Source organism: Microcebus murinus, chromosome 18 (assembly GCF_040939455.1).
Source record: "Microcebus murinus isolate Inina chromosome 18, M.murinus_Inina_mat1.0, whole genome shotgun sequence".
Taxonomy (NCBI): Eukaryota; Metazoa; Chordata; class Mammalia; order Primates; family Cheirogaleidae; genus Microcebus; species Microcebus murinus.
In genome coordinates, this window is record NC_134121.1 from 29,362,039 (window position 1) to 29,389,889 (window position 27,851).

General features: G+C 38.6%; 1 protein-coding gene and 1 non-coding gene across 20 annotated transcripts in view; both read left to right on the forward strand.

The window, feature by feature from the left end:
- BCAS3 (BCAS3 microtubule associated cell migration factor) overlaps window positions 1-27,851 on the forward strand; it is a 539,137-nt gene that overhangs the window by 15,738 nt on the left and 495,548 nt on the right. For all 19 annotated transcript variants that reach the window (XM_075994398.1, XM_075994401.1, XM_012775078.2 and 16 more), the window contains one exon: window positions 11,727-11,833. In XM_075994398.1, coding sequence (XP_075850513.1) covers window positions 11,727-11,833 — 107 coding nt within the window. The remainder of the gene's footprint in view (window positions 1-11,726; window positions 11,834-27,851) is intronic.
- On the forward strand, window positions 16,428-16,489 carry LOC142862299 (U7 small nuclear RNA). Its single transcript, XR_012913366.1, has one exon. It is a non-coding gene; the product is annotated as a U7 small nuclear RNA (small nuclear RNA).

The window sequence follows — 27,851 nt, forward strand, 5'->3', positions numbered from 1 at the left end:
ACTCCATTTTGACTTTAGTTTAGTCTTTTGGAGTCCAGTACAGGAGCTTAGCCCAAAACAATGGCCACCTATGATTTTTTTTTTTTTTTGAGACAAGAGTCTCACTGTGTTGCCCGGGCTAGAGTGCCGTTATGTCAGCCTAGCTCACAGCAACTTCAAACTCCTGGGCTCAAGCCATCCTCCTGCCTCAGACTCCCAAGTAGATGGGACTACAGGCACGTGCCACCTTGCCCGCCTAATTTTTTTTTCTATTTTTAGTTGTTTGGCTAATTTCTTTCTATTTATAGTAGAGACGGGTCTTGATCTTTTTCAGGCTGGTTTTGAACTCCTGACCTTGAGCGATCCTCCCACCTCAGGCCTCCCAGAGTGCTAGGATTACAGCCGTGAGCTACCACGCCCGGCCCCTCCTATGATTTTTATTTAACATGTGTAAGACATTTGCTCACTCTTATGTCTCCAATCTCTTACAACATATCTAGAATTTGTCTCTCCTGTTTGTTTTTCAAGAATGTCTTAGTTTAGGTGTTTTGTGTGGCAAATAATGAGATATTCATAATTGAGTAAAAATTTGACTATGGGAAAGGTTAAGCTTCACTGACCTGAAGTCCAGCATCTCTTTGAGAAACACTAACAAGGGCTAATTTTTCTCTAATTGGAGTTTCTTGATATGTCCTTTTCTGGTTGTGCCTGCCGCAGCTTGGATATTATTCTTTGTCTTTTGCCCTTGGTTTCTCATTTTACCCTAAGGGAGGTAATGGAGAGGATTTTTTGATTATCACTGTACTTAGCAGCCTGCTTCATGGTGGAGCAGTGAAGGATACATGTAGATTGCATTAGGTATGGAGGCTTGTCTTTGCCATACTTGAAGTTTTTCTGGCAAAACAATTTAGAAGCCTATTAGCTATCTATAGATTTAAGTTATTATATACTATAGGGAAATTATATTAGCTATTAATCAGTTTAAAAGTTGAATTGTTTGCATTGAACCCTGCTCTGCTCATTGCTTTCTGTTTCTTCCAGCAAGCCTGAGAGCTCTGCAATTCTGCTTGGAATTATAAAGTGGTACCCACTGACCCCTTGCCTCCAGGTTGCAGCCCACTTGATTATGGGTTATCATGGTTGGGAGGAGAGTAGGGAATGAACTGATAGGAAATATTTCTAAGGGACCTGGGTTATTGGGATTCAGTTGTCCTGGATCCTCCTAGGTTTCTCTTCCTAATCAGTGTAATAACTTTGGCTTGGTGTTGGGTAGATATTCTGCTTTGGGAGTTCATTACAGAGTGTGATTAACCAATCCCTTGGAACATGGGTCTCTTTCTGTCCTATCGCTATACTCTTTCTGCTTTCAGGCAGTCTCATTTATATCCAGGCTTTTTGCTCTTGTGATACCACATTGAAAAAGGTGTAAGAAGTAGCCAAAGCAGTTTAATATACTGACATTTTTCTGTCAAATTCCCTAAAAATAAGCATGTAGTTTGGGTCCTCGAATATATCGGGTTAAACAACTGGTTCACTACAGTATAACAGGAACTGCTAGATTGCTAGCCTGTGAGGAGATTCTTATTACCACTTACTCTGAACTTGGTCAATTTTTTTTTTTTTTTAAGGCAGAGTCTCACTCTGTTGCCTGGGTGAGTGTGCTCACAGCAACCTCAAACTCCTGGGCTAAAGAGATGGTACTGCCTCAGCCTCCCGAGTAGCTGGGACTATAGGTGCTCGCCACTATGCCTGGCTATTTTTGTGTTTCTGTTTTTTAGTTGCCTGGCTAATTTTTTATATTTTTAGTAGAAACAGGTCTTGCTCTTGCTCAGGCTGGTCTCAAACTCCTGAGCTCAAGCTGTCCTCCCACCTTGGCCTCCCAGAGTGCTAGGATTACATGCATGAGCTACCTCACCTGCCCAAACTTGATCAATTCTAATATCTAGGTCTAGTACTATACTGAGCTGTCAGTTTTCATATTCAGCAGGTGTTTTTTTCAGTTCAGTGATTGGTTTAAATAGAAAAGGGAATTAAAAATTTTTTAATTTTGGAAAAATACACATAGCATAGAATTTACCCATCTTTTAAAAAATTTTTTAAAATTTTCTCCAGCATTATTGTGGGGATACAAATGTTAAGGTTATGTATATTGCCCTCCCCCCCCCCCCGAGAATTTACCCATCTTAACAATTTTTATGTATATAGTTCAGTATGGTTAAGTACACTCATACTGTTTTGCAACTAATCTCCAGAACTTTTCATCTTGCAAAACTGAAATGCTGTACCCATTATACAACAACTCCACATTCTTCCCTTCCTCCCAGCCTCTGAACCACTCTTCTACTTTCTGTCTCTATTATTTTGATTACTCAGCTACCTTAGATAAATAGAATCATTATGGTATTTTCTTGCTTGTGACAGCCTTATTTCACTTAACATCTTCAAGCTTCATTCATATTGTAGCATATGCCAGAATTTTTTTTCTTTTGGCCAGCTGTGGTGGCTCACATCTGTAATCCTAGCACTTTGGGAAGCAGAAGTGGGAGGATCATTTGAGGCCAGAAGTTCAAGACCAGTCTCAGCAGTAGTAAGACCCCCATCTCTACAAAAAACAAAAAACATTAGCAGGGTGTGGTGGCATGTACCCGTGGTCCCAGCTGCTTGGGAGGCTGAGGCATGAGGATCACTTGAGCCTAGGAGTTGGAGGTTGCAGTGAGCTATGATGATGCCACTGTACTCCAGTCTGGTGACAGAGCAAGATCCTGTCTTTTTGCTGGAATCAGATAACTCAGGGTAAAAAAAAAAAAAAAAAAGGATTGAAAAAGAAAAAAAAATTAAGAAAATGAATATAAAGAAAAAAATAATATCCTGTCTTTTTTTTTTTATTTCAGGAAATTATGACAGTACAAACATTTTGGTTACATTTTATATCTTTGCCTCTCCCTGGCAAGGGTTAGAGGCATGCCCTTCCCCTCTACAATGCTCACTTTGTCCTTTAGTTGTGAAATACCCTGTCTTAAAAAAAAAAAAAAAAAAGAATTTTCTTTCTTTTTAAGGTTGAATAATAATCCATTATATATATACACTACATTTGATTTGTCCATTCATTTGTCAAAGGATATTCTTTTTCTTATTTTAATTTAATATTCTTTTTGATAATAATTTTTAATATTTTTAAATAATTTTATTTAATTTATTATAATAATTTTTAATTTAATATTCTTTTTCTTTTCTTCTTTTTTAAATTAACTTTCTTATATCTGCTATACCTGCGAGTTCATGTCAAAGGATATTTGGAGTGCTTCTACCTTTTGGCTTTGTGAACAATACTGTAATGAGCATGGGTTTACAAAAATCTCTTCTGGTCTCTGCTTTAATTTCTTTTGGATATATACCTGGAAGTGGAATTTTTGGAACATATGGTAATTCTTAATTTTTTGAGGAGCCATCATACTGTTTTCCATAGGGGAATTTCTTTTTAATCTACTCATATATCTGGAAAGAATAGGTGCTCGATACTTTTAGTCTTTTTCTACTTATTACTACTGCTCTCTGAATATTTGCCTCTCTTCTTTGACTTCTTTAACAAGATTGGAGCAGTGGTTGCTGAAAGTTCTCTGTTTATACCTTTATGATTATACCATATGACCAGAAAGAAAAAGTATTCATTAGGAGATCTAGATGGCTCAGTCTGGGTCACATTCTCGTTTTTGGAATAGTTGCTATGGCTAAGGAAGTACTAGAATTGGCTAAGCGGTCATGTGCCTCTCTGTTTGATGGAAGATAAGATTAGTTACCAGAAAAGGGAGAGGTACAGAGTGTGAAATGTGTGAGGTACACAAAGAAAATAGCTGCTCCAAGCCTTTATTACTTGGAGCAATAAAGGGTCCCCATTTCAGTTGGGGACCCTAAAAGCTTGAGTCCCCATTTCAGTTGTTTCTTAGACTTCTTCACTGCGATGTCTCACAGGTGCCTCAAACTCAGATTTCTTTTTCCATCTAACTATTTCTCCTTATCAGCTGTTTCCAACTCTGCTCACCTTTCAGGTCATTAGAGACATAGAACTTTTCATGCCTCAGGATCTTTGCACAGGGGGCCCTCTGGCTGAAATGTTCTTTTCTATCTTTATGCTAATTATTTGTTTTGTTTTTTTGAAAACCCCTGTACAGTTACCTTTATCCTCATTTATTTATTAGCATGTACTAAAAAATGACTCCAGTTTCTGGACTGTGTATTGATAATTTGTTGCCGTTCTTAATATGCATATGGACAACAGAAGTTTTCAGAGGAAAAAATTCACTTTCTCTTTGTACCTCAACTTTTGAGGTATGAGCAGAAACCCCAATATTCCTGTTGTCCTCTACAGTTTCAAACAGTTTTCTAAGGAAAGAGATGTGCTGAGTGCAGTAATAGGGGAGGAGTCACAATAAGTTGAGACTGTACAAGTTTTCAAAGGATGGATGACTCAAATGAGGAGTTTGCCTTGTAGTTGGCTAAGACCACACAAAAAAGCTAGATGTCTCTATAGGAAAGACTGTAAAGTTCATATTTAGGGGTGGACAAGAAAAAAGGAACACGTAGGGAAGATAAAGAACAGTTATGGATAGAATAAACACTAATGGCATGAAAGAGGATATAAAGTTAAAGAAGTGTCAAGGAATAAAGATTACTTAAACTTATAATAATTTTGAGAAATAATATAAAAATTTTACGAAGTTAAGTTTTTCATTCAAAAATAATGAAGTCTGCAATGCCACCACTACCCAGGGCAAGTGACTAAGCAGAATCTAAAATAAGAGAACAGAGATTTTATTCATAAAATGATCTCAAGGGTTTTATATGTAGCATTTGAGCCCTTTCAGAAGTAACAAACTGATCAGGGTGGTACTTGTAGTAGAAAGATAACCAAATTGAGAGTATCAAGAGCTCTGAGATTTCTCATTTGCTATGAATGAATTATACCTAAGTTGTTTTTGTCAATGATGAAATGAAGTTGACCCCTCCTCTGTATATAAAATGGATTAGGGTGTTGATTTGATTACATACATACACAAAAGCACACAGAAAATTATAAAACTGTTTAAATGTTGGGTATAAAAATAGTTATGCCCAAGGTGAATAAGTTTATGATTTTGAATTTTGCTGGATATAGAATCAAGTGCTATTTACTTTGTGCCAATGAATGCCTATCAAATGAAAATAAGCATTAAAAAATTACTGATGTATAAACTATGTAATGATTTTGATCTCTTTGAACAATGGGAAGGCATTAATGTAGGGGATAGAAGTGAGGAAGTATGTCATTATTTGTGACTCTGATGTTGACTGTGGCAAGCAATAGTGGATGCAAGAAGCCATTTATGCTTTTGGAGTGGATATTGTAGCCGGGACAGGGTGGTGGTTTTATGAGAAGAGTAAAGAGAGCTGTTTAGGAAAACACAGGGCCTAATGATAGATTTACTGTTAGAGAGGAGGAAGAAAGTGGTTCTTGCTTTGCCAGTGGGACAGATAATGATGGTGTTCACCAAAATAAGAAACCCTGGAGGAAGATCAGGTTTGGGGAGGAAATCATGTGTACCATGGAATACTACTCAACTACAAAAAACAATGGTGAACTAGCGCCTCTTATATTATCCTGGATAGAGGTTGAGCCCATCCTTCGAAGTAAGGTATCACAAGGATGGAAAAACATGCATCACGTGTACTCACCATCAAATCGGTACTAACTGATCAACAAAAGATGTTCACGTGGTGGTAATGTTCACTGGGTTCCGGTCAGGTGGGGGGTGGTAAACCCACAACTAATGGAAACTAGCGCACTGTATTGGGGAAGGACATGCTCAGCCCTGGCTTGGGCGAGGCAAATGCATTACATGTAACCAAAATGTTTGCATCCCCATAATATCCGGAATTAAAAAAATAAGGGCTGGGCCTGGTAGCTCACGCCTGTAATCCTAGCATTCTGGGAGGCCGAGGTGGGCAGATTGCTCAAGGTCAGGAGTTCAAAACCAGCCTGAGCAAGAGCGAGACCCCGTCTCTACTATAAATAGAAAGAAATTAATTGGCCAACTAATATATATATATAAAATTAGCCAGGGATGGTGGCGCATGCCTGTAGTCCCAGCTACTCGGGAGGCTGAGGCAGAAGGATTGCTTGAGCCCAGGAGTTTGAGGTTGCTGTGAGCTAGGCTGACGCCATGGCACTCACTCTATCCTGGGCAACAAGCGAGACTCTGTCTCAAAAAAAAAAAAAAAAAAAAAAAAAATAAGAAAAGGGAAATCATGAACTTGAGAGAAATTTACACTACTATTGAAACATCCACACCCCACATTGAGGAAGTCACTGGCACAAATTGAAGCAATGAGTGGAATGAGATCATCTAGGGTAGGTGAGAAGGAAAGGGAGTTTAGAAATTAGTTTTGAGTAACTCCCGTATTTACAGACTAGGCAGAAAAGGATGAGCCAGCAGAGAAAATGGTGAAGGAGTGACTAAAGAGAGTGGGGGAAAATTAGGAGATTATCCCTGAAAAACCAAGGGAAAGTATTTTAAGGAAGAAATGGTGATTATTGGTTATAGTTGCTGAGTAGTTTAATAAGATGTGCTTGAAAAATATCTATTGGATTTAACAATTTGGAGAATATTAGTGGCCATAGCAGGGGTCACTTGCGAGGAGCGTTAGGGGCAATATGAAATGGGTTCGGGTGAATGTGAGGTGAAAAATAGAGATGACAGTTGTAAACAGCTGAATTAAGACATTTAGCTTCTAGAAAGAGAGAACAGTGATGAAGTCTAGTAAAGGGAGAGGGATAGTGATTGCTTTGGTTTATGATTTTTTAAAGTATCTACTGTTCAAGGCCGGGCGCTGTGGCTCACGCCTGTAATCCTAGCTCTTGGGAGGCCGAGGCGGGCGGATTGCTCAAGGTCAGGAGTTCGAAACCAGCCTGAGCAAGAGCGAGACCCCGTCTCTACTATAAATAGAAAGAAATTAATTGGCCAACTGATATATATATAAAAAATTAGCCGGGCATAGTGGCGCATGCCTGTAGTCCCAGCTACCCGGGAGGCTGAGGCAGAAGGATCACTGGAGCCCAGGAGTTTGAGGTTGCTGTGAGCTAGGCTGACGCCACGGCACTCACTCTAGCCTGGACAACAAAGCGAGACTCTGTCTCAAAAAAAAAAAAAAAAAAGTATCTACTGTTCAAAAATTTAGTAAATAACATGAAATTATAGAATGCATTTTTTACAAACTCAATGCCTATGTAATCAACACCAAAAAAATAGAATACAGTTGACATTTGAACAACATGGATTTGAACTGTGTGGGTCCTTTTATATGTGGATTTTTTTTTTTTCTTTCAGATAGTCTCACTGTCACCCAGGCTGGAGTGCAGTGGTACAATTATAGCTCACTGCAGCCTCGAATTCCTGGGCGCAAGTGATCCTCTTGCCTCAGTCTCCTGAGTAGCTGGGACTACAGGTGTGCACCACCATACCTGGCTAATTTTTTTTTTAAAGTTTTTGTTGAGATAGGGTCTCACTATGTTGCCCAGGTTGGTCTCCAATTCCTGAGCTCAAGCAATCCTGCTTTGTCCTCCCAATGTGCTGGGGTTATAGGCATGAGCCACCATGCCGAGCCCCCTAAACACGGATTTTTTGGCATAAATATATCGCAAACTCTTCAAGAGATTTGTGCCACTTTGGAAAACCTCACTTTGAACCACATAGCCTGCAAATGCCAAAATATTAAGAAAAAGGTATGTCATGAATGCATAAAGTACGTGTAGATACTAGTCTATTTTATCACTTACTGCTATAAAATATATATAGACTTAATATAAACACTTAAAATATCAAAACATGCATATAAACAAAGATTGTATGTGGTACCATTTGTAGTCTAGAGAAATATAAAGAAATGTAAAAATGCAATATTAAATTATAACTGCATAAAATTATCCGTGGGACATATTGCACTATTATAATAATTTCATATATACTTCCTATTGCTATTTCAGTGAGCTCGTGCAAGTATACACTTACAATGTTGTGTGATGCTATTCATATCTGTGTGAGTAGTTTGTCTTTCTAGTAGATTGCATATCACAGTAAAAAGTGATCTCTTGAGGTCCTTGAGTATTTTTTATTGTGTTTAGTGCAATCCCATGAACCTTGAATAACATCATGGGACTCATATAAAGTGCCACTGGTGATGCTGGAAGTACTCCCAAGAAACAGAGAAGAGTCATGACATTAGAAAAAGTCATATTGCTTGATACGTATTGTAGATTGAGGTCTGCAGTTGCAGTTGCCTGCTATTCTAAAATAAATGAATCCAGCATAAGGACCATCATTAAAAAAGAAAAAAAAATTCTTGAAGCTGTCACTGAAGCTACACCAACAGACCTTGCACTTTTTTGAAAACGCAACCTTTATGTGGGTGCAGGATTGCTATGAGAAAAACATACCTATAGATTCTAATGTGATTTGAGAAAAAGCAAAGTCATTATATGACAATTTAAAGCAAAATAAAGGTAAAGGATCTAAAGCTGGAGAACTCAATGCCAGAAAAGGATGGTTTTATAATTCTAGAAGGTTTGGCTTAAAAAATGTCCGGATAAAAGAAGTAGCTTCTACCAACCAAGAGGTAGCAGGCAAGTTTCCAGATGCCTTTAAGAAAATCACTGAGGGCCAGGTGCTTTGGCTCACGCCTGTAATCTTAACACTCTGGGAGGCTGAGATGGGTGGATCTTTTGAGCTCAGGAGTTCAAGATCAGCCTGAGCAAGAGCAAGACCCTGTCTCTACTAAAAATAGAAATAAAATTAGCTGGACAACTAAAAAATATATGGAGGCCGGGCGCTGTGGCTCACGCCTGTAATCCTAGCTCTTGGGAGGCCGAGGCGGGCGGATTGCTCAAGGTCAGGAGTTCAAAACCAGCCCGAGCGAGACCCCGTCTCTACTATAAATAGAAAGGAATTAATTGGCCAACTAATATATATATAAAAAATTAGCCGGGCATGGTGGCGCATGCCTGTAGTCCCAGCTACCCGGGAGGCTGAGGCAGAAGGATCACTCGAGCCCAGGAGATTGAGGTTGCTGTGAGCTAGGCTGACGCCACGGCACTCACTCTAGCCCGGGCAACAAAGTGAGACTCTGTCTCAAAAAAAAAAAAAAAAAAAAAAATATATGGAAAATATTAGCCGGGGATGGTGGCGCATGCCTGTAGTCCCAGCTACTCGGGAGGCTGAGACAGGAGGATTGCTTGAGCCTAGGAGTTTGAGGTTGCTGTGAGCTAGGCTGACACCACAGCACTCACTCTAGCCTGGGCAACAAAGCGAGACTCTGTCTCAAAAAAAAAAAAAAAAAAAAAAAAAAAAAAATCATTGAGGAGAACAGGTTTTTAATGCAGATGAAACCACCCTATTCCACACACACACACACACACACACACACACACACACACACAAAAGCTGCAAAGGACATTTATTAGTAAAGAAGAGAGGCGAACACCAAGATTCAAGGCAGGAAGGGATAGGCTAATGCTATTGCTTTGTACAAATGCAGTCAGGTTTATGATCAGGACCCTTATCTATAATGCTGCTAACCCCCCATTTACGAAGGGAAGAGATGAACACCAGCTGCCAATCTTTTTGTTGTACAACAAGAAGGTCTAGGCAATGATAACCCTATTTATGGATTGGTTCCATAAATGCTTTGTCGCTCAAGTCAGAAAGTACCTTGTCAGTAAGGTATTAACTTCTTTTAATATTGCACAGAGCTCTCTCTGGCCACCAAGAACCCCATGAGTTCAACACTGAAGGTGTCCTAATGCAACATCTCTAATTCAGCCTCTAGATCAAGGGGTCATAAAGGAACTTTAAGGCTCATTATACATGATATTCTATGGAAAGGATTGTCAATGCTTTGGAAGAGAACTCTGGTAGAACGTCATGAAAGTCTGGAAGGATTACACCACTGAAGATACCATCAATGTTGTAGAAATAACCAATGAAAATCATCAACCCCAAAATAATCAATCCTTACAGGAGAAAACTGTGTCCAGATGTTGTGCATGACTTCACAGAATTTATGACAGAGCCAATCAAGGAAGTAATGAAAGAGATTGTGGATATGGCCAAAAAAAAAAAAAAAAAAAAAAAGGCGAGGTGAGGGGTTTTAAGATAGGGATCTTGGAGAAATTGAGGAGCTAATAAATACCATACGACAGAAATTAACAGAATACAGCCTGATGGAGATCAGTGCTTATGAACTAATGCCAAATGATGAGGAAGAAGATGTAGAAGTGCCAGAAAGCAAATTGACATTAATCAGTCTAGCAGGTGGGTTCTGATTATTCAGGACTGCTTTTGACTTCTTTTACAACATGGATTTTTCCTATGATATGGGCACTGAAACTAAAGCAAATAGTGGAAGGATTGGTACCATATAGAAACATTTTTAGAGAAATGAAAAAGCCAAAAAGTCAGACAGAAATTACAATGTATTTTGTTAAAGTTACACCAAATGTTCCTGCCTGTCCAGCCTCTCCTTCTACCTCTATCTCTTCTGCCTCTGCCACCCCTGTGATAGCAAGAATAACCCCTCCACTTCCTCCCCCTTAGCTTACTCAATGTGAAGATGCTAAGAATGAAGACCTTTATGATGATCCACTTCCATTTAATAAATAGTAAATATATCTTCTCTCCCTTATGATTTTCTTAATATTTTCTTTTCTCTAGCCTACTTTATTATAAGAATGCAGTATGTAATACATAAACAAAATATGTGTTAATTGACTGTTTATGTCAACAGTGGGCTATTGGCAGTTAAGTTTTTGCAGGAGTCAAAAGTAATGTATGGATTTTCAACTGCACAGGGGTCGGTGCTTCTAATCCCTGCATTGTTCAGGGATTAGCTATACTTCTCCCTTTCCAACCTTTGTTCTTCTATTTATTTTTCTTTCCTAATTGCACTATATAGGACCTCTAGTACAATGCTGAATATAAGTTTTAAGTTTGGACATCTTTGCCTTCTTCTCACCTGTTGGAGGAGAGCATTCAGTCTTGTACCATAAAGTGTGATGTTAGTTATAGTGTTTTCATAGATGTTCTTAATTCCTGGTTTGCTGAGAGTTTTTATTATGAAATAGCTTTTGAATTTTAGCAAGTGCTTTTTTTTTGCATCTAATGAGGTAATCATATAATTTTTCTACTTTATTTTGTCACTGTGGTAAATTATAATTGATTGATTTTTCCAATGTTAAACCTTGACTTACAATTCTTAGATAAACCCCATTTCTTAGCGATTGATTAACCTTTCTATATATTGTGGAATTCAGTTTGCTAATCTCTTAAAAGGATTTTTATGTCTCCATTCATGAAGGATATTGATTTATTATTTATTCTTCTACTATTTTAGTCTGGTTTTGATGGCCTCAGAACAAGTTGGTACATGTTCCCTTCTCTTCTATTTTTTAGAGACGTTTGTGTAGAACTGATATTAATTTTTTCTTTAAATGTTTGATATTCCTTAAGTGGTACGGCTGGAAGCTATGTTGAAATGGGTTAAACAGTGACAGGTATGTAGAGAAATAGGACAGATACCTTTGAGACTTTGGCTGTCAAGAGAAGGAAGGTAGTCAACTAGAGAGGCATAAAGATTGAATCAGGAATTAAAGAAGTATAGTTGTTTCTTGATTGACATTGTGTGTTTTAAATTGGCTTCTTTGTTACTTAATTCTAATGCAGATACATCAAGAAATCTGGAATTTCATGAAATACATAGCACTGGGAATGAACCGCCTTTGCTGATTATGATTGGGTACAGTGATGGAATGCAGGTCTGGAGCATCCCTGTAAGTATGAAGGTGGTTAAATCCCTAAAACATAGTACTTCCCAACATGTTAGCTTATATGAAATCCAGAGGTACTTTCATAGTTTTATTAAGGTCTCGTCTATTTATTTCATAAGCAGTGGCTGAGGGACTGCTATGTGTATGACACGATATGAAGCACTGGGAATGAGGAGCAAGTGGTGAATTGAAGATGTTCTAGGTGACTAGTAAAGTGGGTCAGAAATTGTGCAAATCACTTTATATGCAAGATCTCATTTTTCTTCAAGTTAACTCAAATAGGTATTATTATTTTTTAATTTTAACAGAAGAGTAAACTGAGGCTTATGGAAGGTTGTTTTTTTTTTTTAAATAAAAACTAGCAACCATTGACAATATATCAGTAGTTAAGACATTAACATGGTACAAAATTCAAGAGGTACAAAAAAGGGTAAAAAAAAAAACCTCCCTCCTGAGGCTGGGTGTGGTGGCATGTACCTATAGCCCAGCTACTTGGGAGGCTGGGGTGGGAGTATCACTTGGGCCCAGGAGTTTGAGACCAGCCTGGGAAACACATAATGAGACACCATCTCTTAAAAACAAAAATCAAAAACTTCCTGCCACCCTTGTGCCTCATATCCTCTACCTTGAGGCAACCAGGAATTTTAGTTTCTTATGTATTCTTACAGCTATATTTTATACAAATAAAAACATGTATAGATATACTTCTACCTCCCTTAGTTTGAACCTTGCTATTTTTTACTTCATAATGTCAGTATTCAGAAAGCTTCTTCATTGACTTTTTGTTTTTGGAGACTTACTCTGTTGCCTGGGCTAGAGTGCCATGGCATCAGCCTGGCTCACAGCAACCTCAAACTCCTGGGGCTCAAGTGATCCTCCTGAGTAGCTGGGACTACAGGCACACATCACCATGCCCGGCTAATTTTTTCTATTTTTAGTAGAGATGGGGTCTTGCTCTTGCTCAGGCTGGTCTCGAACTCCTGAGCTCAAGCTATCCTCCTGTCTTCGGCCTCCCAGAGTGCTAGGATTACAGGCGTGAGCCACGGAGACCAGCCTTCATTGACTTTTTTTTTTTTTTTTTTTGAGACAGAGTCTCACTTTGTTGCCCAGGCTAGAGTGAGTGCCGTGGGGTCAGCCTGGCTCACAGCAACCTCAATCTCCGGGGCTCAGCGATCCTGCTGCCTCAGCCTCCCGAGTAGCTGGGACTACAGGCATGCGCCACCATGCCCGGCTAATTTTTTGTATATATATTTTTAGTTGGTCAATTAATTTATTTCTATTTTTGGTAGAGACGGGGTCTCGCTCAGGCTGGTTTCGAACTCCTGACCTTGAGCAATCCGCCCGCCTCGGCCTCCCAAAGTGCTAGGATTACAGGCATGAGCCACCACGCCCGGCCCATTGACTTTTTTATAGCTGCAGAATAATTGTATTATTTGAATGTTTCCTAATTAACTGTTTCCAGTTGATGAAAAAACTTTAAATGTCCATTTTTTTGATATTAGAAACAATGATGTGGCCAGGCGCGGTGGCTCACGCCTGTAATCCTAGCTCTCTGGGAGGCCGAGGCGGGCGGATTGCTCAAGGTCAGGAGTTCGAAACAAGCCTGAGCAAGAGCAAGACCCCGTCTCTACTATAAATAGAAAGAAATTAGTTGGACAACTAATATATATAGAAAAAATTAGTCGGGCATGGTGGCGCATGCCTGTAGTCCCAGCTACTCTGGCGGCTGAGGCAGAAGGATTGCTTGAGCCCAGGAGTTTGAGGTTGCTGTGAGCTAGGCTGACGCCAGGGCACTCACTCTAGCCTGGGCAACAAAGCGAGACTCTGTCTCAAAAAAAAAAAAAAAAAAAAAAGAAACAATGATGTGATGAATGAAGTTGAACAAAAGTTATTTTATGTCTGTGTATGTATAGGATAATTTCCTTTGAGTGGAAATACTGAGTCAAGGCTAAGTGCGTCTGTAATTTTGATAAGTGTTTTACATTGAATGATATTGGTCTGTTGGTCCTGTTTTGCCTCCTACACGTGCCTCCTTGGGATGGCAAAAATAAAATGTCCTAAGTGACAAAGAGGTATGGGAACAGCACAGCTCAGTGTGGTGTCCTAAGGACTGTATTTTGGCTTGTTTCACTTATATTCAAGTGTTTGGCATGACCTAAGTATCATCTCGCTCTAGTAGATGAGTGGGCTTCTATTGTATGATTCTTTTGTTGTCGAAGTCTCTGGACCAACAGAATTTGAATTTGTATCTTTAACAAATGCATTTACCAAACTTAATTGAAGCCCCATTTGTGTTTCAGCCAGAATTTTTTTCTTTTTTTTTCTCATTTTGTTTTTTTGGGTAATATTGTTGCTTCTTAAAAGATTTGTAATGAAACATATATTACCTCACATTTAATGGAAGTCAGGAAGTCTCAAGTATAGAATCTGGCCTCAATAGTACTAAGGAACAAACACATTACCTTTGTAACTGTTTATATCATTTTTTTTTTTTTTTTTTTTTTTTTGAGACAGAGTCTCGCTTTGTTGTCCAAGCTAGAGTGAGTGCCGTGGCGTCTAGCTCACAGCAACCTCAAACTCCTGGGCTTGAGTGATCCTTCTGCCTCAGCCTCCCGAGTAGCTGGGACTACAGGCATGCACCACCATGCCCGGCTAATTTTTTATATATATATCAGTTGGCCAATTAATTTCTTTCTATTTATAGTAGAGACGGGGTCTCGCTCTTGCTCAGGCTGGTTTTGAACTCCTGACCTTGAGCAATCCGCCCGCCTCAGCCTCCCAAGAGCTAGGATTACAGGCGTGAGCCACAGCGCCCGGCCTGTTTATATCATTTTAAGTTAAAAATTATTTAATCTGTGATAAGTCCCTTATGATAGACTTTGGTTTTCCATTCTGAGCATATAATTGTATTATTAGATATCTAGGATTTGGGATTTTATTATTTTTCTTATTTTAAAAAACTTGTTTTGCAGAGGCAGAAGAATCATGCCGGTATGTCATGAAATTAGAAATATTCTTTTTCCTTTGACTTTTGATATGTGTAGTTAATACTTTTCATAATTTCAGTATCCTGCCAAAGGCATGGAGAAAGGACTTACAATCTGGCAGTGTTTTCTTTCCTACCAAGAGAAATATTCCTACGTTGTGATCAGAGAAAAGGATTTTGTAAATGTAACTTTTTCTTATTAGTAGAGACTATATTTTGCTTCATTATAGTGTATGTTGACTTTTGAAGGTGAAGAGGAAGCTGTATCTTTAATAACAAGGTTGAGCCTTTGGAATTAGGGGTGTTGACTGGATTGAGCACATTCCTTTGGTGGTACTCAGGTTGTTTAATTGCCTACTTGTTTTGGTATAATTACAGGTTACTACCTTTAATAGTGTTAATGTTGTGTTTATCTCTGAATAATTTAAAGGTCTTTATTCTTCCTTATGCCCAGATTGTATTTTGAGAGGCTTAAATAAATTTTTTTGGATAGAATATTCTTTGATTTAGTTGTATACTATTGTAGTATCCTCTGAGTACTGTTTCAAGAATTGGAGGCACTGTGAGAAAACAAGCTTCTATGTTCTATTATTGAGCTCTCAATGTAGTCAGAGATTTATAGAAGTTACTTTATTTATTTTATAGGTGGTAAGGACACGAGGCTTGTAGGAGGTGGGACTAGAATTCAAAACCAGTTATGTTCAAATTCAAATTCAAAGCCTATTTCTAAGAGCTATACTTCATCACTTCTCAAATGTTATTTATTTATTTTTGACACAGGGTTTCAGTTTGTTGCCCAGGCTAGACTGAGTGCTATGGCATCAGCCTAGCTGACAGCAACCTCAAACTCCTGGGCTAATCCTTCTGCCTCAGCCTCCCAAGTAGCTGGTACTATAGGCATGCACCATCATGTCCAGCTAACTTTATTTACTTACTTACTTATTTATTTATTTATTTATTTATTTATTTTTTTTATATTTTTTTATTTTTTTGGAGGGCACGCTGCTGGGCCGGGGTCCCGGCAGAGAGCCCCTATTTATTTATTTTTTGAAAAAAATTTTTTTTGTATATATATTTTTAGTTGGTCAATTACTTTCTGTCTATTTTTAGTATAGACAGGGTCTTGCTCTGTTGCCCAGGCTAGAGTGTCATGATGTCAGCCTAGCTCACAGCAACCTCGAACTCCTGGGCTCAAGCAATCCTTCTGGCTCAGACTCCTGAGTAGCTGGGACTATAGGCATGCGCCACCATGCCCTGCTAATTTTTTTTTTTTTCTATTTTTGTTAGAGACAGCATCTCCCTTTGTTCAGGCTAGTCTTGAACTACTCAGCTCAAATGATCCGCCCACCTCGGCCTCCCTGAGTGCTAGGGTTACAGGTGTGAGCCACTGTGCCTGGCCATGTATATATATTTTAAACACAAACAGATTTGTATGAAAAATGCAGTTCTGTATGCCTCCTTTCTTAATTCCTTCAATTCTATTAGCTATTGTTATTTTAGTATTTATTTTGCTTATTTTAAAATCCCATACTTACTGATTTTTTTTTTTTCTCCTTGTCTTAGACATTGATTGACTTGGTGACATGAACTGTGAGGATTTAAGTGTTCCTCAGGTGTTACAGCTCTTTTAGAATTTGTCTAGCAGGTTTTCTGGTCCTCTCCGGAAGATCTCCTCCTTCCCCCAAAAATGGTCTTTAATTATTAAGTACAGGTCTGGGATATACAGTGGTGAGCACAGTATATGTGGTCTTTGCTATTATGGAGCCAGTAGGAGAGAGAGAGAGAGAGAGAGAGAGAGAGAGAGAGAGAGAGAGAGAGAGAGAGAGAGAGAGAGAGAGAGAGAGAGAGAGAGAGAGAGAGAGAGATTTAAATACAAATCAATTAACATACAACTTAAGTTGTAATATGAAGAAAAGCATATGATGTCATGATAAGGAAGTAGCATAAAAGCTACAGAATAAGATTTAGTCAGGGTAAGGTTGGAACAACAAACACTAGTAAGAGGTTCTGAGGTGGAAGTCTTCTCTGTGGTTAGAAATTGATTTTTTTTTTTTTTTTTGGAGACAGAGTCTCGCTTTGTTGCCCAGGCTAGAGTGAGTGCCATGGCGTCAGCCTGGCTCACAGCAACCTCAAAGTCCTGGGTTCAAGCAATCCTCCTGCCTCAGCCTCCCAAGTAGCTGGGACTACAGGCATTCGCCACCATGCCCGGCTAATTTTTTGTATATATTAGTTGGCCAATTAATTTCTTTCTATTTATAGTAGAGACGGGGTCTCGCTCTTGCTCAGGCTGGTTTCGAACTCCTGACCTTGAGCAATCCGCCCGCCTCGGCCTCCCAGAGAGCTAGGATTACAGGCGTGAGCCACCGCGCCCGGCCAGAAATTGATTTTGATTGCTTAAATTTTTTTCCGTTTAGAAAACATTGAGATAAATATCTTTATGGTCAGTAATTTGGAGAGATCAATAAAAGTAAGGCTCTTCATAGATTTGCCAGATTACATTCTTATAAAGCCATGTCATTTATACTTATCCCATTCATTTATTAATTCACTTACTCAGCAAAGATTTATTGATTCCTTGTTATAATACATGCCAGACTGTTGAAGGTGCTGGGACCACACTGAGCAAAATAAAGTCATTATCCCTAAGAATTTCCATTCTCCACTTATTTTCCATAGGTAGGTAGGTGGGAAAGATAGATAATAAATATAGGCCAGCTGTGGTGGCTCACACCTGTACTCCTAGCACTTTGGGAGTTTGAGGTGGGAGAACTGCTTCAGGCCAGGAGTTTAAGGTTGCAGCTATGATGATGCCACTGCACTCTAGCCTGGGTGACAGAGCGAGACCGTGTCTTAGAAAATAAAAAATAAAAATAAGAAAAGTATGTGAGGAGTAGATTTGGTGGAAAGATACTGAGTTTGGTTTTAAATGTGTGGACCATGGACTGATACTGGTCCATGAATTGGTAGTGATTCCATGATAGTGAATTGTTACTGGCTGTAACAAGGTTAAGTAGAGAAACTGAGAGTAAGCTTTTAGAAACCTATAGTTATTTGCTAGTGCACATCATCCAAATGCTTGTTTGTAGTTTATAAAAGTATCTGTGCCAGATTGGAAATTTTTTTTTAAGAAACAGAATCTTGCTCTGTCATCAACCAGGCTGGAATGCAGTGGCATCATCATAGCTCATTTCAGCCTACTTGAACTCCTGGGTTCAAGAGATCCTTTGGCCTCTGCCTCCCAAGTAGCTGGGTGGGACTACAGGTCTGCACCAGTATACCCACTTAATTTTTTTATTTGTTTAGAGATAGAGGGTCTTGCTCTGTTGCCCAGGCTGGTATCAAACTCCTGGTCTCAAGTGATCCTCTTGCCTTGGCCTACCAAAGTGCTGGGATTACAGAAGTGAGCCAATGTGTCTGGCCCAGATTGGAAATTTATTTATTTTTATTTTTTTTAATTTTATTTCATTTTTTGAGACAGAGTCTCACTCTGTTGCCTAGGCTAGAGTGCTGTGGTGTCAGCCTAGCTCACAGCAACCTCAAACTCCTGGGCTTAAGCCGATCCTCCTGCCTCATGCTCCTGAGTAACTGGAACTACAGGCATGCACCACCACGCCCAGCTAATTTTTTCTATTTTTAGTAGAGACCAGGTCTTGCTTTTGCTCAGACCGTTCTCAAACTCCTGAGCTCAAGCTATCCTCCTGCCTCAGCCTCCCAAAGTACTAGCTAAGATTACAGGCATGAGCCACCGCACCTGGCCCAGATTGGAAATTTAAAAAGAAGTTTAAAAAAGAAATTTGTCCTTTATGACAAGTGTTTTGAAAAGCACAATCAACAGGGCATCCAGTTGGAAGAGGAGTTGGCAGTGGGATGAATAGAAGAAGATAAGGCTCAAATAGAAGGTTATGAGGCCAGTTAGGAGTCAGTTTCAACATTATCTAAATGTTAGATGTTGAGAACCTGAGCTAAGTTTGTTGTTGTTAGAGGATTACCAGAAAACCTTGGTAAGTGTTAAGACATTTAGAAGAGAAGAAAAAGTTAAGGATGTTTCCAGGGTCTTGATCTGGAGACTTGTGCTATATAGGATGTAAGATAGCATTTTAGAAGAAATAGAATTTGAATATGAAACTTATACTTACATTACATTAAAAATTATATATACTAAGAATTGCATTGTATAGTATTAATATACTCTCTTATAAGTCATAAAGGGTTCTCATTTAAAGTTTCGGCTGGATGCAGTGGCTCACTCCTGTAATCCTAGCACTCTGGGAGGCTCAGGTGGGAGGATTGCTTGAGCTCAGAAGTTTGAGACCAGCCTGAACAAGAGCAAGATCCCGTCTCTATTATAAATAGACAGAAATTAGTCAAACAACTAAAAATAGAAAAAAATTAGCCAGGCATGGTGGTGCATGCCTGTAGTTCCAGCTACCTGGGAGGCTGAGGCAGTAGGATTGCTTGAGCCCAGGAGTTGGAGGTTGCTGTGAGCTATGCTGACGCCACGGCACTCTAGCTCAGGCAAGAGAGTGAGACTCTGTCTCAAAAAAATATCAAATAAAAAATTAAAGTTTCAGGCCGGGCGTGGTGGCTCACGCCTGTAATCCTAGCACTTTGGGAGGCCGAGGCGGGCGGATCGCTCAAGGTCAGGAGTTCGAAACCAGCCTGAGCGAGACCCTGTCTCTACCAAAAATAGAAATAAATTAATTGACCAACTAAAAATATATATACAAAAAATTAGCCGGGCATGGTGGCGCATGCCTGTAGTCCCAGCTACTCAGGAGGCTGAGGCAGTAGGATCGCTGAGCCCCGGAGATTGAGGTTGCTGTGAGCCAGGCTGACGCCACGGCACTCACTCAAACCTGGGCAACAAAGTGAGACTCTGTCTCAAAAAAAAAAAAAAAAAAAAAAAAAAAAATTAAAGTTTCAAAGGTAAAAGTTTTCTGATATTTTCCCACACTTTTTGCTGTTTAAGTGGTTTCTAAGTTCTCTCATCTTCTCTTGAAATGTTAATCTTTTAAAAAAATTTGAAAATATATTTATTACAGCACCCTGAAGATGGCAGTTGTATGAGACAGTATACTGTTTACTCTTGGTACCTGTGGGTTCTGCATCTGCAGATTCTACCAATTGTGAATCTAAAATATTATAAAAATGCAAATAAAAATACAGTAAAATAATTATTTACATAGCAATTATATTGTGTTCAGTATTATAAGTAACTTAGAGATGATTTAAAGTATATAGGAAGGTGTGCATAGATTATATGCAAATACTTTGCCATTTTATATAAGGGAATTGAGCATTGGGAATCCATGGTAGGGGAGGACCTGGAACCAATACCCTGGTGGATATAGAAAGATGACTATGTTTTAGCTTCAAAAGTTAACATTTGTAGTGTTTTTACAGAGCTTTGTATATACTGTACTTCAAAGATACGACACTAGGTGTCACTACCACATTGAGCTAAGAAAATTGCAGCTGTTCCTTGAAAGGAAATATTTGCCCTAAAGCTTTTTGTGTAGCTTTCACACATTAAAAACTTTAGAGCAAACATGCAAAGGCATACTTGAGGTAAATACCAATTAGTCTATTATTTATTAGAAGTTGGGTGCCAATAGACCTTGCCATGTTAAGTTTGTTAGACAGGAAACAATTTTTATGAGTTTCATTTGGGAATAATATAAAGTTAGTGATTTGGGAATACTGGCAAGCAGAGAAAATTTGAATAGTCCAGTTAGAAAATTGCCTTTGATGAGAATAGCACCTTACATTTGTTTGTTCCATTCTCTTCTTACTGAAAAGAGAAGTAACGGATGGCACTTTAGTCATTGGCAGTGGAAGGACATTGGGTGTCACAGAGTGAATAAAAGCAGGAATGAAGAGTGATATTGTTATAACTTCTGGAATTTATCCATGTATCAGTGGATGAAAATATTTTTCCCTGTAGTATGTTTCTTTTTTTTTTTTTAACACCTGTAGTATGTTTCTTAAGGTGTCACTTGAGAAAGTCTTGCATCTGAAATTTATTTTTCCTTGTGTTGTAATAGTGGCATGACTTTTATTGATTTCACATAGGTGGTAGACATTACATGAGTTTGAAATTTATTGTAGTAAATTGGTATCTTATTTGTGGTATTCTTGACATTTTTCTGCTTTCTAACAGAATATATTCTTTGGACATGCTTATTTATGAGTCTGTGGAAGGCAATTTTTTGTTGTATTTTTTATTGAATATATGTATAGTAAAATGTGTAAGTCTTAAGAGTACGGTTTGAATTTACATATATATATATATATAACCTTCTAATCACCACTTAGATTAAGATATAGAACATGTCCAGCATTTCAAAAGAATTCCTTATGCCAATTCCCTGTCAATATTATCCTCTTCCTATCCTCAGATAGCCACTATTTTGACTTATCACCATAGATTAATTTTTTCTATTCTTGAACTTAATAAAAATAATCACAGCCAGGTGTGGTGGTATGTGCCTATAGTCCTAGCACTTTGGGAGGCCGAGGCAGGAGAATTGCTTGAGCCTAGGAGTTTGAGGTTGGAGTGAGCTGTGACAATGCCACTGTACTATAGCCTGGGCAACAAAGTGAGATCCAGTCTCTTAAAAAGCAAAAAAGCCAAAAAGCTGCTCTGTGTTTTGGTGTACATATGCACTCATTTCTCATGGGTGTTGACCTAGGAGTAGATTTATTGTGTCACAGGGTAGGTACCATGTTTCCCCTAAAATAAGATCTACCCATAAAATAAGCCCTAGCAGGATTTCTAAACATTTGTCCAGTATAAACTCTACCCAGAAAATAAGACCTAGTGATGGGTGTGGCTACGCAGCATATCTGTACAACCTATGCATTTCATCGTGGAGCAGTAAAGAAAAAAATAACACATCACCTGAAAATAAGCCGTAGGGTGACTTCTTGAGGAAAAATAAATATAAGATCCTGTCTTATTTTTGGGGAAGCACACTATTAGGTATATGTTTAACTTCAGTAAGCGCTTCCAAGATTTTCCAAAGTGGTTTTACCAACTTTGTACTCCCATCAGCAATGTATGAAAGTTTCATTTGCTCTATATTCTCATCAACATTTGGTACTGACAGTCTTTTTTTTTTTTTTTCTTTTGAGACAGAGTATATATTTTTTTAATTCAGGGTTTTTTTTTTTTTTACCTTTTTTGCTCTATTTTCACCTAGAAACTCAATTTGAGACTAAAGATAAACTTCATAATTTCTTGCTCTTGGCTCTCAATCCATTTTATTTGCACTCTAGCCCTTTCTTCTAACATCTGTATTTTTATATATTAATAGTACCATGATTTTTCCATTCAGCCACACTGAAATGTTAGGGTCTGTGTTAAGTATTAGGAGACACAAATGTAAACTAAGACCTGAGCACTGCCTTTTGGACATCATATTCTACTTGGAGAAGATCTCTCTAATACTAAGTCTGCTTTAGTGGTTCTCAATAAGGAATGATTTTGTTCTCCAAAGGGCTATTTGACCATTTTTTACTGTCCTGATTGGGAGTTGCTCCTGGCCTCTAATGGGTAGAAGCCAGAGATGGTGCTAAACATCCTGGAATTTATAGGACAGCTTCCCAGCACAAAAAATTGTCCAATCTCAAACATCAATAGTGGTGAGGTTGAGAAATTCTGATCTATGTGATCAGTGTTAGGTGACAGGTATGAATAAAGTGCTTTAGAATACTGAGGAGTGACGGGTTGCCTGGGGTAGTTTTAACACCTGAGCTGCCTAGTAAAATTGCATAGAATTAATATAAATAATATAGTTTGAATATTCAGAATGCACCACACATTATTTTAGGTACATTTTATATATTATTTATTATCCTTTCAATTTTACTAGTTAGTGTTAGTCTCTCTTTACAGTTGAAAATTTAAGGTTCATATTTAGCTAGGTCATATTCTTTAATAGATTCATTTTTCAAAATAGACTTTATTTCTTAGATTAGTTTTAGGTTCACAGCAAAATTGAGTGGAAAGTATAGGGAGTTCCCATATACCTCCTGCCCTACAATACACACAACCTCCCCTACTATCAACATCCTGCATCACAGTGGCAAAATTGTTATTAATCAATTTGAACTTACATTGATACATTATTGTCTGCCAAAGTCCAAGTTTATATTAGGATTCATTTTTGGTATTGTGCTTTTTATGCGTTTTGATAAAACCTACCATTGTTATATCATACAGAATAGTCTTATTGCCCTAAAAATCCTCTGTTTTCTAGCTATTCATCACTCCCTCCCCCCTAAACCCTGGCCACACTGATCTTTTTTACTATGTCCATTGTTTTGCCTTTTCCAAAATGATGGAATCACATAGTAGGTAGCCATTCCAGATTGAGTTTTTCTACCTAGTAATATGCATTTTATGTTCCCTCATGTCTTTTTGTGTATTGATAGCTTATTTCTTTGTAGTGCTGAATAATATTCTGCTGTATGGAATACCACAGTTAATGATAAATAATCTTTTTGAAAATAAATATTATATCAGGCTAGGTGCAGTGGCTCACGCCTGTAATCCTAGCACTCTGGGAGGCCGGGGCCAGTGGATCGTTTGAGCTCAGGAGTTCGAGACCAGCCTGAGCAAGAGCGAGACCCTATCTCTACTAAAAATAGAAGGAAATTAGCTGGGCATGGTGGAGCATGCCTGTAGTCCCAGCTACTTGGGAGGATGAGGCAGAAGGATCCCTTGAGCCCAGGAGTTTGAGGTTGCTGTAAGCTAGGCTGACGCCATGGCACTCTAGCCTAGGCAACAGAGTGAGACTCAGTCTCAAAAAAAAAAAAAAAAAAAATTATATCAAATGCAGAAATCTGGTTTGACAACTTTTTTACTTGTATGTATGTATATATGTGTGTGTTTATGTAAGTATGTATGAATGTAGTTGTTTATATACGCACAAATAAATGAAACTACCATTGGGAAGAAAATAGGGAATATTTTTCTAACTCATAAAGTTCCTAGTCAGTATTCCTCCTCTCTTCAGGTTAAGGTTATCAGTATTCTGGCCACATATTAGTTTTGCATGTATTGAACTTTATTTAGACAGAGGAACACAGTATGTGCACTTTTTTATTTGTTTTCTTTTGCTTAATGTATTTTTCAGATTTGCCTGTGTGGTTATGTGTTGCAGTAGTTTGTTTTTATTATTGTGATTTATTTCACTGTTTAAGTATACCCTACTCTGTTTAGTGTTTTTCTCCCCCCCTCCCCTCCCCTCCCCTCCCCTCCCTTCCTCTCTTTCTCCCTCTTTCCCCCTCTTTCTCCTTTCCTTTTCCCCTTCGCTTTCCATTTCCTTTTCTTTTCCCCTCTTTTTGAGACAGGGTTTTGCTCTTGCCCAGGCTAGGTTGCAGTGGTGTCAACATAACTCACTGCAAGCTTAAGCTCCTGGGCTCAAGCAATCCTCCTGTGTCAGCCTCCTAAGTAGGTTGGACTACAGGCGTGCACCACCATGCCTGGCTAATTTTCCTTTTTTTTTTTGATAGCAATACTTTCTTCACATAATTTTTCTATTTTTTTTTTTTTTTAAGAGATGGTATTTTGCTTTTGCTCAGGCTGGTCTCAAACTCCTGGCCTGAAGCAATCCTCCTCCCTCAGCCTCCCAAAGAGCTAGAATTGTAGGTGTGAGCCATCCATCACACCTGGCCAGTTGTTTTCTTTTTGATGGGCTTTGTGTTTCTGGCTTTTGACTATTATGAATAAAGCTTCTGTGAATATTCTTGTAGTTATATGGATTTAAAGAAATATGTACCTAGGAGTGGAATTGCTGGATCAGAAGGTAGGTGGCATATATTTATCTTTACTAGAAATTACCTAAGGGTTTTCCAAAGATGTTGTACCATCATACATTTCCATATGTAGTATCTGAGGGGTATAATTGTTTGCCTTACTGCTACCATTGGCATTTTCAGTCATTTTTAAAAGTCATCTTTTCAGTCTTACAAATTATTATGATATCTATTTTACAGAAAATAATTTTAGGCTTCTATTTAATATAATCAGTTTCTCCTTGGTTAGGTATAGTATTGCAAATCTGTCTACTTCAATCAATAGATTCTATCAAGATAGGCTTACAGAACCAATAAAATATAACAAGCTCAATCTTTTTAAAGTGGGAAGAGGTTATAAGCCAAAATTGGCTTATCTGTTGCACTGTTTTCTCTCTTCTGTTTTCAACTGGGCACCAATCAGCATGTAATAAAATAATGAATTGAAAGGAATCTAGTTTGTATGTCAGAGTGATTATGAAGTGTTTATGACAGCTCCTAGGCCGACACTCTCTATAATGGTGTTACATTGACTCCTGAACACCTTCCAGTCTGCCTCTAGGCATGTGTGTCAGTGAAGTCTGAGTGGTTTTACATTAACGTCTACCCTGAGAAAGATCTTTTGACTACAGAAGTGTTAGTTGCAAATGGAAGATACCATTAGGCAGCTTCAAAGGACTGGAATGATATTTGGATTGCTGGGTGCTGAAGTAATGGCTGGGGTTTTGAAGTGTAATGTCTAAATCAGTGTTGCATAACTGAAGGAACGTGTGAGTTCAAACTGCTTTTCTTTGATCTTCCTTTAGAAAATCAGGCTGAAGGGGAAAGGTTAAAGTTGCCTTAAAATACTCTTTCTATGTGTGCAAAAATCTGGAAGTATGAAAATATGATTACAAGTTCCATTCATTATTTGTGTTCTGTGGTTTTCATATTGTTCTTGAAACTCACTTCTTTCCTGCCTCAAGTTTTGTATTTTGAATTTAGTGTCAAGACCAAAATACAGACTGGTTGCTATATCCTTTATGTGGTCAGCAAATCTCTGTTCTATAAGTTGTTAGTCCTCACAAATATGCATTTTAGGTGGTTTTGTGGTTTGCTTTTTTTTTTCTTGATGATATACACAGCAGGTTACAGAGATACTGACACTCTGACATTAACTGAATCATTTGTGGTTAGGCAGATAAAAATAGAACAAAAAGCTTGTTCCTCTCTTCCCCTTAATTTTGGGAGCTTCCAGAAGGACTGCTCTTTACTATTAGGAAAACTTTCCTTATAATGTACTATCTTAAGTTTTTGAAATTTTTTTTTTTAATTTTTTTTTTTATTTTGGCATATTATGGGGGTACAGATTTTAAGGTTTCAATAAATGCCCATTTCCCCCCCAAGTTTTTGAAATTTTTAAGGCAGGACTGTAACGCATAAAATAACACACTGGCAGTGACTTGTTAGATTAAAAAAAGGCCTGAGTTTAAGGCCTTTTAAGAATCTCCCAGGCCAGGCGCGGTGGCTCACGCCTGTAATCCTAGTACTCTGGGAGGCCGAGGCAGGCGGATTGCCCGAGGTCAGGAATTCGAAACCATCCTGAGCAAGAATGAGACCCCGTCTCTACTATAAAATAGAAAGAAATTAATTGGCCAACTAATATATATGGAAAAAATGAGCTGGGCATGGTGGTGCATGCCTGTAGTCCCAGCTACTTGGGAGGCTGGGGCAGCAGGATTGCTTGAGCCCAGGAGTTTGAGGTTGCTGTGAGCTAGTCTGACACCATGGCACTCACTCTAGCCTGGGCAACAAAGCGAGACTCTGTGTCAAAGAATCTCCCATTAATACAACTGTTTTAAATAGTATATTATTAATAATAGCAGATTTGGATGCCTCTTTGAGCTGGTCATTTTTTTTTTTTTTTTTTTTGAGACAGAGTCTCGCTTTCTTGCCTAGGCTAGAGTGAGTGCCGTGGCGTCAGCCTAGCTCACAGCAACCTCAAACTCCTGGGCTCAAGCGATCCTGCTGCCTCAGCCTCCCGAGTAGCTGGGACTACAGGCACGAGCCACCATGCCCGGCTGATTTTTATATTATATATATTAGTTGGCCAATTAATTTCTTTCTATTTTTATGGTAGAGACGGGGTCTCGCTCAGGCTGGTTTTGAACTCCTGACCTTGAGCAATCCGCCCGCCTCGGCCTCCCAGAGTGCTAGGATTACAGGCGTGAGCCACCGCGCCCGGCCTGAGCTGGTCATTTTTGACAGTATCCTCCTTTGTTTCCTTATCTGTAGAATGAAAATATACCATTTACCCCCTCCTCACTACTGTACTTGAGTGGTCTTAAAAAAAAAAAAAATTAAAAAAAATATACCATCAAATTGGCTTACAAGGTGACTCTAGGGAGAGACTGTCAGGCAGAGTCTTGCTCTGTTGCCCAGACTAGAGTGCAGTGGCACAATCGTAGCTCTCTGTAGCCTTGAACTCCTGAGCTCAAGCGATCCTCCCACTTTAGCCTCCTGGAGTAGCTAGGCCTGTGTGGGGGCCACCATGCCTAGCTATTTTTTTGTTTTTTTATTTGTAGAGAGGGGGTTCCTATGTTGCCTCTAGGGTGGTCTGGAAGTCCTGGCCTCAGGCGATCCTCTTGCCTGGTCTCACATCCCAAAGAGATGGGATTATTGGTGTGAGCCACAGTGTCTAACCTGTCAGCTTTTCATAGAGCTTGCTTTATAATTATAATGACCACTCATGTAGCTAGGTGAAGTCTTTTTGTTGCTTAACTGAATCCTCAAATTAAGATGATACCTGCCATGCCTACTTCCATTCCTCTTTATAATTTTGCCATTTCTCCCTAATTAAAAATAAATTATTATTTTTAAGTGCAAACTAATGAAGCAATCTTCTTTTTAAGGAACTTTATAACATTCAGTCTCTATGATTAGTACATGTGAAATAATTAGCATATTGATAAGTATATACTTGTATATTTAACACATTGACTGCCATACAATAAAAAAAATTTTATTTTGGAGCCATGATGTTTTATTATGAGAATAGAACAAAAACTTTGAAAACAAAAGAGTCCTTAACTAATGAAAAATTTGTTATTTTTTTATTGTTTTGTGTGCATGACTTACATGCAATTTACAAAATGGTTTTTCAGGCTCCTAAGGTGATATCCTCACAAGGCCCCAGTCTCAAAACTAGCCTGGGTTAAATACAACTAACATGGCAGTTAATATGTTAAATGGATT